General features: G+C 38.4%; 1 protein-coding gene across 1 annotated transcript; it reads left to right on the top strand.

Annotated features, from left to right (window-relative positions):
• Positions 1-2,893: 2,893 nt before the first annotated feature.
• Positions 2,894-3,732, top strand: LOC148016851 (uncharacterized). Its single transcript, XM_087662468.1, has 2 exons — positions 2,894-3,228; positions 3,622-3,732. Exons 1-2 carry the CDS (start codon positions 2,914-2,916, stop codon positions 3,676-3,678), a joined length of 372 nt encoding a protein of 123 aa, XP_087518594.1. The 5' UTR covers positions 2,894-2,913; the 3' UTR covers positions 3,679-3,732.
• Positions 3,733-11,693: the final 7,961 nt, after the last annotated feature.

Below are 11,693 nucleotides of genomic sequence, written 5' to 3'. Positions count from 1 at the left end.
ATCTTCATGCTCAATAATAGCCCAATTTAAAAAAATATGACAAGCTTTTAGCTTTTGAGTTTGCTTTCTACAAAAATAGGAAATAAAGCTAATGGACGGTGCCCATAGAGTCTGGCACGCCCAACACAATGTCCAAATAGAAATAACATATCCGAGCGCATGGGCGCATACAAAATAATAATCAATAATCGATGTCTCAATAGACATAACAAAATATAGGTGTGGCGTCTATCAAAATATAGTCCAAAGGTCGAATACTTGCTAGACTCCAATGCTTTCCTCCGCCACTGCTGCTATCTCTACACATCAACTGAAGCATTCACAATCGTTAGTAAAATAATACAATTAAACCGACAAAAGTGAATACCTAGCAGTCTTCAACTACATAAATAAATCAACTGGTTAGAAATAAATCCTAACCTTAATTTATTACGAGTGCGCACTCTAAACTCATAAATGTTTATTAATTTAATATGCATTTTGCGGAATCACCCATGTACACACTAAATTAATGAAACGCCCGAAAAGGACAGGCGTCCCCATCAACTTCTCGCACAAAGAATCCACTTTGTGTATGAGCCCCGGTCATCTAAGTTTACGCACAGAATCTACCGTGGAATATGCCTCCTGGCATCAATTTAGAAGAGGAGGGTAGGTTGGATTGGAACAACTATCTGACGAGCTATGCAAATAAGGCACAAGCCATCAAAGCAAGGCATGGGCTGCAATCACAACTAAAACAAACCAAATATTGCTATGAGTGCTATGAGGGATTCCTTAGACAATCTAATGTGACTGACATCGAGAGATGAAAACCCAAATGGAGGACATGGATCAACAATTGGAAAACAAGAGTAAGAAATAGGAATAGAAGTGCAATGAATAGAGGAATAGAGAGTTAGAAGAGAAAAGTAGAGAATTAGAGGAGAATAATAAGAAGGTAAAAGAGAGAATCAAGGAATTGGAAGAGAAAAATAAGGAGCTAGAAGAGCTAAAGGCCTACCTACATAACCTTGAGGAAGCATGGCAGCAAGAATGAGTAATCAAGGCCTAGTTGGTTGAACTGGAAACAACAAGAGGAAAAAGGCAAGGGTAAAATAGCTTATGCAAAAGATCATAGATAGCTAACAAGCCTATGACTAGCTCAACTTGGCCTTTATAGGACTTGAAACCACCTACATGTCCAAGCTCACAAAAGCCATCATGAGGCCAAAGGGAAAAGTGGAATAGGAAATTGCCGATCTACTCCATTGGATGACCTTGGACTTAGCCAACACCCTTTTTTGAGAGAGCCTTGTAAGGAAAAAGACTCTATCTGTAGACATATCCTCAAATTACCATAGAATTGTACAATAAGATAAGCTAATAACCATTGAACCCACCAAGAAGAGGTTTGAGGCCAACTTCTAGAAAGCAGGCTATGATAATTGCAACCTCAAAGTCATGAGTCTATGGATGGGCCCCTTCTCATCCAGTAGTACAAAACTACAACTCTAGCTAGAAGTCCATGTAGAGTTCCTAATTGTCATAACCCCTTCCATAGAGATACCAAAGGCTTCTAACTATGACACAAAAGGAGGATGGGAAGAACAAGATGCCTAATAATACAAAGAAGTAACATAGGAACAACGTGAAGCTTTTGAAAAGATGGTTGAAATTTTAAAAGCACAAGCCTAGCAGGAGAAAACCTTGAGGAAACATTCCAAAACTATCAAGAAAGGCACTAATTGGGGACATTGACCCATGAGCTCTAACTTGAAAGTGTATGAGGAGCCAACCTCTCCCCCTATAACTAGTATAGATACTCATGAGAATGGGGAAATGTATAACTCTAAAATGGCTCAATCAACAAGATCAAGATGAATTCTTCTACTTCAAACCCTTCCATCTCTAAGGAAGCTTGAGAAATTGCCAAAAAAATAGCCCAAAGATGTGTGTTGATGGCTTCACTCCTACCTTTTACTACTGAAACCTATTGAGAGAGCTAATCTAATGTATTGCCCCTATCCTAGAAGGCATGAAACAAGTACACTATAGAAGAACATGAAAGGTATAACTTTTCCAAGGTCATGAATGCATGGGTGCTAGAGATTGAGAAGACCTATCTGTTTAAGCCCATGGAACATGATTATTCCTACAATACTTTTGTAAATAGATTCACCAATTGCATGACACTCACCTTCACTACTACATGTAATTACCTCTAGCTCATAGTGAAGCTCCTTTGTGTCACTTCTTATGAAGATGGTCTTCCACCCTTTTTTAATGCTAATGCGAGGATTAATTGTGCAGCCACAATGCAACTACACCTTCTAGCATGGTTGTATCTCTTATTGAATGGCCTTTGGTGTGAGGACATGGTAGATAGCACGTTTCCTCTAATAAAAGCCCTCCACCACCAATTGAACTACATCCATGGCCTGACTCTCCTCCTATGAATATGAACACTTGTGCACATACCCTTACTTCCAATTGGCCTCCGATTGCGTGTCAACATGACTAGCACTTGTCGAAGAGGAGGATAATGATAACCCTTAACAATAATGAAATAAGAAGAATAAGAAAAAAAGTTTCCCGGACACCCCAAATTTAGGGGATAGCTTTTAGAATTCCATTTTCCTCCAATGCAATGATTGTTGAGATTGTAGTATATTCAATGCCTTATGATTTTGTGAGAGTCGAGCTCACTCCCTTATGCAAATTGCAAGAGCTTGTTGTATAGAGAGAGAGAGAGAGAGAGAGAGAGAGAGAGAGAGGGGGAGAGAGGTATATCTAGTACAATCTTGTAGTTGCAACAATATTAATTGTAAATTAGAACAATTTCCGCCCTTTTTAAGCTTCAGGAAAACACAGCTTCGCGATTTTGTTATTCTTTTAGACCTGGTTCTCTTTCAATGCAAGCTAAATCGATTCATGCAACCTGAAGAATCAATGGCAGAACAAGCAGCAGCGCCAGACTTCATCTTGTTTCCTTCTTCTTCTGCTTCTCCCAGCCCTACCCCTGCACATGCCCCGAGACCCCCTGCCGGCTACTTTGCAGCTGCGATTGCATTTGGTGTCGTATTCGTTCTGCTTAACCTGCTATTAGTCTTCGTCGTTGCACCTCGCGCCAGAATGGCCGGTGAAAACTGCCACTTCTGCATCAACCTAGCTTCAGGCTTCTTACGCTCTCTCTCCGAAATCTGCACTTCTGTCTGTAACAAGCTCAGACGATGCCTGCAAGAAGCGGTGAGATTCCTCTGATCTGATGATGATCATCAATACTAATGTAGACCATTGCTGTTCCATTGTTCCGTTTACCAGTACATTTCTGTATCCGGCGTTGTTAAGTCGTAACAGTTTTAAGTGCATCCGATCACTGTTCCATTTACCTGTTGAGTTCCACTTTCGTCCGATTTTCGCGTTTGTTGGTAAGATCTACTTGCACTCGTATCATCTCTGCACTCGTTATTGGTTTTCCTAGTTTCAATTAGCAGCACCCGGCCTGCATAAATCCTTGCATTCTACGCTTAATTCACCTGGAATAATCAGCTACCTCGAGATTGTCCTTCCTTCTAAACGTCCAAGCTCGAAAGTGCTTATCAGGCCTTTGTAATGACTTGTTCTAGTTTATTTTGACAGTTTACTCGAGGTGAAGACTCAGGAATTATAGCTCCATTTGTCTCCGAGGTGGTTTAACATGATTTTACAGCCTTCGCGCGCAGCAGCAATCGATCGTACTCTTGAAAGGAAACTTATATGATCCCGTTTGAGCTGGAACTAGTTTGAAGGGGATCGAGATGAAGAGATGTTGTAGAATTTCATAGTCCGTCTTGTCACATTAAAGTAGTATGCATCCCCATTGTAAGGTCTGTGCTATGGAACTTCTCAAACAAGTGCAAGGTTTGTATATTGACCATAAATATGGCGACATGCCTGCTTTTTGTTATAAGGCTTTAAAACTTACGCAAGATGACAGATATAATACTTCCTTCTCAATGCCACAAAACACTACGCGATTCATCACTCGGCTGCAGCTCAAGCGTAAATGAAGGTGAAGGCCGTCTTGAAGGTCAAATTATCAGAAGAGAAGAAAAACTTGCCCCTGCGCATGATTCTGGAATTGTTATGCGTGTTACTGTCAATCGATGATGCGTTCTATCTATTAAGTGGTGATTTACTAATTAGGAAACCGGCGGGAAGGGACGTTAAGGATGATCTCCTGTCTCGAAAAGCAGATGTTCACATAAGAGCAGGTTGAATTATTATTTGTAAGCCCAGGTTTTAATATAATTTCAGACTCCGAGAGAGTGAAATGAAGTGGTCCAACCTAAGTAGCATCGGATTATTTGACTGCTGACAGGAAAACTTCGGAATTGTTCCGAGCAAAGAATTAGTTGTACAAGCTCTTTTCATTTGCAATGTAAAGCTAAGTAGAAAATCGATGTACATCATTTGGATGTATCATTTCTTTATAGTCTGAGCATAATTCATATTTGATCTTATTTTCACTTGCAGGTAGTTGCCTAAAAGCTAGATGAATGCCATGAAGGCTCATGTTATTATGTATGGACATTGTGTATCTAGTCAGAATACCAAAATAAAAAATTAGGACAAGTAAAATAAAATAAGAAGTTAAAAAATATGCTAAAAGTACGTAGGATGGAATGTGACATTTGGTTTGGTTTTTTAAAAAATGTATTGGAAGTTTTAAAAAAAAGGTATTTTGACTTGCGTATTGTGCAATTGTAAATTAGAAATTTATTGACTTATTATCGAGAAAAAAAAGGTATTTTGACTTGTGATTTGTGTAATTGTGAATTAGAAACTTAGTATCAAAAGAAAATAATGTTATTATTGAGAAAAAAAAGGAGCCAAACAATATGCTAAAAGTATAAAGCATAAACTAACATTTGATTTGTATTTTCTATCGAGTAATAGAATTGTTATTTTAAGATAATTCCAGAGTGAGAAATTAGTATGGGTAAAACAAAATAAGAATAGGCTAAACAATTTACTAAAGGTACAAATCATGAATATGGCATTTGATTTGGTTTTTAATCCATGTACTAGTTATATATTAAAAAACAAATGTTTTTATACTTGTGATTTTTGTGCATATGAAGTAGAATGCTTGCTTTGTTATCAATTCAGAGCCCCATTGTTGGCATTTGGGTGAGATTTGACGAATGTGGTGTACTAACTATTCATAGGTTCTTACTTTTGGTCACTCTTGAGAGCATTACATATGCAAGTCCCAAAGGGAATGTGTTTCTTATGTGAAGAAGAGCTTTTTGGGATATTGTGGCTCTTTGTGATTTGTGTGTAGCGATTACATATGCTAGTGTGAGTGAGAATATTGACTTGTGGAACCACTTAGAGTTGATTGCTTTTTGTGTTGGTGTTAACTTCACCATAGGGTCAATTGTTGATTGGTGGTGTTAATTGTTACTTGGATTCCTATGACGAGTCCATCTATTTTTGTTTTGATAATAGTGATTTTGCATGATGCACTGTTTGCAATGCCTATTGTGAGGTCTATATTCTTTATTAGCATTGATCTTGCACCGATTGCTACTTTCTTGATTTCATGAAAACTTTTATACGTTAGTCAATCTTATAGGACTCGTTCATTGTTTGCATTTATTTGAACTGGCATGTGGTTGATTTCATCTACACTGTAGTATTTATAAAGGAGTTGGTTATTCTAGTAAGATTAGCAACCTTTGTTAGCATGTCTACTATTATCATTATTGAGTTATACATTCCTTGTACAAAAGGTAATCCAATTACAAAGTCCATGCTAATAAACTCTCATTTCATTTGGGGAATGTCAAGTGCCTATAGTTTTCCTAGTAACTTGACACGTTCAGATTTTATCCTTTGGCAATTTAGACATTAAGTGATATACTTAAGTACATCACCCTTGAGTCTTTCCCAGTAATACCTTTTCCTAATAGCATTAAGAGTTTTTGCATACCCCGGGTGTTTTAAAATATGAGAGTCATGTGCTTCCCAAAGTATCCTTCTCTTGGGAGTCTGATTTGAAGGAATGCATAGTCTCATTCTGAAATAAACAAGTCCTTTATCTTCATCTCTAGAGAATTCATGATACTTAGTCTTGAGTTTGGGATCTTATTCCTTATTTTGAACTTCTCAAAATAATTGTTGATAGTTAGGGTCCTTATTTGCTTCATCCTTAGTCAAGGCAATGATAGGATTAGTTGGCATTGATACCATTATGGCTAGAGTTTCTGCCCTAGATGGTTCTTCAGCAATAATAGCATTAAGGAAGGCTTTACGACTAAGGGTATCTGCTATTACATTCTCTTTACTAGGTTTGAACTTAATTTCAAAGTCATACTCCTACAGAATTTTGATCCACCATCATTGCCTCATATTAAGATGAGGCTGAGTAAAAAACCACTTAAGACTTTTATAATCTATGACTAAGAAAAACTTGTTTTCAAGTAAGTAACTTCTCCATAATTTGGGAAGGTGAATCACAGATAACAACTCTAGGTCATGAGTACCATATCTCTTTTGATGGACTTTCAACTTTGGCAAAGAGTAAGCTACTGAATGTCTTTTTGCATTAGTACACATCCCAATGCAAGAGAGCTAGCATTTGTGACAACTTCAAATTCCTTACTTAAGTTAGGTAGCCTTAAAATAGTACCAATTACGAAACTATGATTTAGTTGCTCAAAGCTAGATTGTTCAATTGGTGTTCAGATAATGGCAACTTGCTTTTGAGTAGGTCTCTAAGAGGTGCTGCAATTTGGGCATAATTTTTTATGAATATCCTAAATCATCCTATTAAACCTAGAAAACTTCTCACTTCCTTGATAGTGGTTGGGATTGGCCAATCTTGGACATCTTTGACCTTGGCAAGATCTACTAATATACCTTCAGTAGACACTATGAATCTCAAGTCCTCAATCTTCCTTTTGAAGAATGCATACTTCTTTCTCTTAGCATACAACTTGTGTATTCTCATTGTCTCCAGGAAAATGTGAAGATATGGTTCATGATCTTCTTCCTCCTTAGAATAAGTTAGGACGTTATCGAAGAATACAAGAACCAAGTCATCAAGATGAGGTCTGAAAATGTCTTGCATTAACCTATTGAAGGTGGTTGGGGCATTTGTCAACCCAAATTACATCACAGTGAATTCAAAATGACCATATCTTATGTTGAAGGCCATTTCAAGAATATCTTCATCCTTGATTCTAATATGATAATATCCTAATCAAAGATCGATCTTAGAAAAGATGATCAAGAAGCTTGTCTATCCTTGGGACTGAGTACTTATTCTTTACAATTACATAGTTTAGCCCTTGGTAGTCGATACAAAGACGGAAAGCCCCATCTTTCTTCTTTTGGAATAATATTGGGGCTCGCCATGGTGAACTACTTGGCCAAATATACCCTTGCTCTAACAGTTTCTTGAGTTTCTCTTTTAGTTCGATGGGTTCAAGATATACTTTCTTAATTCAATATACAACAATTGAATTGGTGCAAATTTGGGCTCTCCTAAATGTTGATCATTGCATCTCAACATCAGTATCATCCCATCTTCATCCATGGCAACCATCTCTTATCCTCAACTTCTCTTTATTATTCCCACAAGAATAGCCGAGAAGAGGAGAGAGAGAGAAAGAAGAAAGAAATACTAAAAATTGATATTTTTGATAAAGCTACCATTTGCGGAGCTAGAGGTAGTAATGGAGAGCGTTGAGAAGAATCATGATGTGCTCAATTGCTATAGGTACATTGAGGCTCTATAGCCCCTCCTCCACCATCTTGTTGCCATGCCGCACCCCTTCCTCTTCACTTTTGTTTTTTTAAGAAAACACCCCTCCCACACACATGGAAAATTTTGGGAGGTTTTGACTCCAAAGGTCACAAACCCAACCACTTAACAAACCTCCTTCATACTTGTCTCGGTCTCCCACTCAAGCATTCACAACTTTCGTATCTGGCCTACAAATTGCGATTTAAAATTTTTTGCCCATGTGTCTAGGACCTCACACTACCTCCCACTTGACGTTGTCCATCCCCCACTCAAAAGAATATTTAAAAAATCTAGAACCGCTTTGGGGTTCGTCTTTAGATACAACTTTAAAACCTGTCTTTCCTCCATTGTCTCTTCCTCTCTTGTCTAAGTGACATTTAGTACCGTGTTTAAGAAGGCTTTTTGCTACTCGACCATCCCTGTCTCCAACGCTGCACATTTTCTTTTCTCCATAATGTGATCACTCTCTGAATGGGCCAACTGATAAGTCAAGTCTTTGATCCTCTCCTCATTCTTAGTTGCCCATTCTTTCACCTTCCCTTTCATATGCTCTAGTCCTTGGTTCTGGCATTAGGCTAGGGTAGTCATTACTTGGTCTTGCTCTCGCTGTAATATATTAACTTTTTCATTTTCTTAGTTTTAACACTCTACCTATTCCCTTAGGATAGCCTGCTTGTGGAGTGTTGTGAGAAGTTGGTTATGAAATTCCACAATCTTTCTCCTTGCTTCTTTCTCACCTTGTGCCTTTGCCTCTTATAGCTCTTTGGATAGTTACTCTCTTTGTTGCTTGAAGCTATTGAGTCTTTCCTCAAGGTGTTGCATGTCATGAGATATGAGAGTGCAATGCGACTCTCCCTTTCTTTATCTTACGAATGATTGAATCAACTTGGTTGATATTGCTGAGCCCACCATGAGAGTGCAAGCAAACATGGTCTATACCCTCTTCTCGAGTCAAATATATAATGCCCTTATCAACAGAATAGGAGTACCCTTATGAGCAGAATAGGAGTACCCTTGCTTGAAAACCTTGCAACAAATGCCCTTGATGATGTAAATTGGAATGCTTATGTTCAGAAAACAATCCAAGTATCGACAAAGGTGCTACCAACAACTCTAAGGGCAAGAAGAGGAGAGTCTCGAGCTCTACAATAGTGAAGTGAAAGAAGAAAAAACTAGTGTCCACCAAGGCATCGACCATAGGGTTTGGAGGGGTGCTAATGTCCATAATATAAGAAGCCATAGGAGAGATGGTAAGAGAAGTATTAGTGGAGGAGACTCCTAAATGATCACAGACCCAATAAGAGTATTGCTCTTCCATCCCAATAAGCCCTCCATTTTCATCCTCAACAAGAAATGTGGGGGAGGAGGAAATCAATATAGTTTAGCAAAAGGAGGAGGTGGAACAAGCTGCTGAGAAGAGAGAAGCCAACCGCCCCACTCAGTAGCAACATGAAACCCTTAATGAAACGATTGTGAGTAAACAACATGGCTGAAAGCCATCAAGTCAGGGGGAAAGAAGAAGAATCATACTAAAAATTCCTATTAGGAGAACTAGGTCTACTAGCAAGGAAAACAGAGAAGAGGAGCTTAAGAAGAGAGAAGAGAAAAAGGAGGAAAGACAGAGATAAGAGGAGGAGGACCAGATAGCTCTTAAGATTAGAAGATCAACAGAGCAACCCTCTCGATCTTAGGAGCTAGCCATGATGAACTCCACATGGGACGATATACCAAGCACAAGTGCTACCACAGAAGAGGCAAGACAAAGACCAACAATGATGGAAGGCAAGGGAAAGGCTCCCCTACACACAATCCCACCAGTCATGGCCACAATGACCAATTCAATACAAGGAATCATGGAAGGAGCAATCAACGAAAGCAACATCATGGCTTGGGTGTAGTATCTCATAACCAAAGTGCAAGAGCTTGCACTCACACCAAGTGGAGGAGTTCCACTTGCAAGAACCAAAAGGCTAGCAGCACAGCTAATGTGGAATCAAGCCAAGGACCAAAGGTACCCCGTCTTGAAGTATCAACTACTTTGGTGCACTCAACAATGCACAACATAGAAGAATACGATAAGCTAGTAAAAGAACATCAAAGCTAACATGACAAGATGAACGGAGAAAGAAAGGCCATGCCTTTTGCTAAGTTAAATGAAAAAAGAAATGCCTTCCCATCGTGCTACCTAGAAAAAATGAGTAGACGACCATAATAACCAGGGAGGTGATGGCATTAAGAGAGGCCTTAAAGGCAAGGCAGGGCAAACAAATTCTATATGTCTCTTCTGATGTCATCATCTCCCTTAGGTTATGGATGTTATGGTATTTTAGCTAGTTGAAGGTGCGTGTCTCCATGGATAAGTTGTATTTTCTATATTTTTCCTCTGAGAATGGGAGCTTGTTGGTTTTATCATGCTGCCCTGCCATTTGGGTTCTTGTCATTATATAAGAGTCCACAATGAGTTCTCTTTGAAGGACATTTCTTACATATAACGTAAATAAATTAGAAAGAAATACTATCAGATTGTGAAATATATAAATCGAAAAATGAGAATATCCACATCAATAAATCTATACATTCCACGCAAGAACTTCATTGATAATTTTTACTAAAAGGAAAAAAAAAATCAATTCATCCTTTTCTTTTGAAGTTCAACACTTATTTCAATTTCTCATTCACATTCAATCTCACCCCCTCCCCCTTGGAAATGATGAAAATCCTTCCTAGGATTGTCAAAGTAAAGGTGTAAGGGCCTTCAGTGTGTCCTTGGTGTACCTCACTATTTCAAGAGCCAGTCATAAAACTTTGGGTTATACTCTAGTGTTGCATGACAGTCCATATCCTGTGGACAAATGCCCACATGTGTGATATAAGTCAATATGTTGATCAAGAGGTCATCCGAGTTGATTTGGCTTGAAATGTGGAGTTCCTTCTCTGTTAGGATCTTATCCAAGTATGGATGTAGCATGACATTGTCTTCTAATGGCAATTTTATTGTAATTGCTAATATCCTAAATGAGGTTGGGGCCACCTATGTTTGTTCATACTCGTAAGTCTTGATGGCACATTGTTGCTCCACATTGGTCATGATTTGATAACCCTCTTGTGCCCATGAAATGCGTAGAGTATACCACTTGTGTAAGAAATTTAAATTAGATTCAACTAATCATTCGAGCTTAGTAAGTTCCTGTGGTGGCATGGGAAATTTTCTTTTCTTGAAGGATGTAATTAAGCAATGGCTTAAGGTCTATTCTCTTGAAATTTCATTGGCAATCAACTCTTCTGCAATGGTAGAGGCCTTAGTAAAGATGAATTTGTATTCTTCCCAAGAACATGGCAAGGAACATACCTCATTTGCTATGTTTTTGTCAACTAGACCTAGGTCCAAGTGTTTGTAACTACTAACAAACAATGTGAAAGTTGAGTCCAATTATTGAATGCACATTACTAAGTCGTCTCCTATCTCGATGGCCATGTTAGAACCCGTTTCAAGAATGGATCATTGTTGTTATGATGGCTTAAGGCCTATTCAAAACTTTGGTTTAATTAGACCAACAAAGTTGGTACGTGGTATTTCTACTTGGGGATTCTCATTAGGTTTGGTGAGCATGGTTTGAGAAGTTTATTGGGTTTGGATATCAATTGATGCTTTGTCCTTGTATGTTGTAGTGGTTGAAGCTTATTGATGATTGGTTGAGCTTTTGGTCGATAGGCTATTGGAGTACTCATGGATTGAGCACCCTTCCTCTTGGTTTTCCTCCAACCTTGTTTTGATTTACATTTCTTGGCATTGTTTTTTGGAGCATGATATTTAAGATCATATATACCGCTTGTGAGTTTGGAAAACCACACTAACGTGTTACCTTCATAGTATTCTTGGACATGCAATAGGGCTTTTGGAACCCAGTGTGGCCTA

This window comes from Lygodium microphyllum, chromosome 22 (assembly GCF_053477565.2).
Source record: "Lygodium microphyllum isolate KBCC chromosome 22, Lygodium_microphyllum_v1.1.10, whole genome shotgun sequence".
Lineage (NCBI taxonomy): Eukaryota > Viridiplantae > Streptophyta > Polypodiopsida > Schizaeales > Lygodiaceae > Lygodium > Lygodium microphyllum.
This window is presented reverse-complemented; position numbering and strand designations above follow the sequence as displayed.

Coding starts and splice junctions, on each gene's coding strand:
- LOC148016851 (XM_087662468.1), top strand. CDS start 2,914: ATGCAACCTGAAGAATCAATGGCAGAACAAGCAGCAGCGCCAGACTTC. Junction 3,229..3,621: donor GACGATGCCTGCAAGAAGCG/GTGAGATTCCTC, acceptor TTATTTTGACAG/TTTACTCGAGGTGAAGACTC.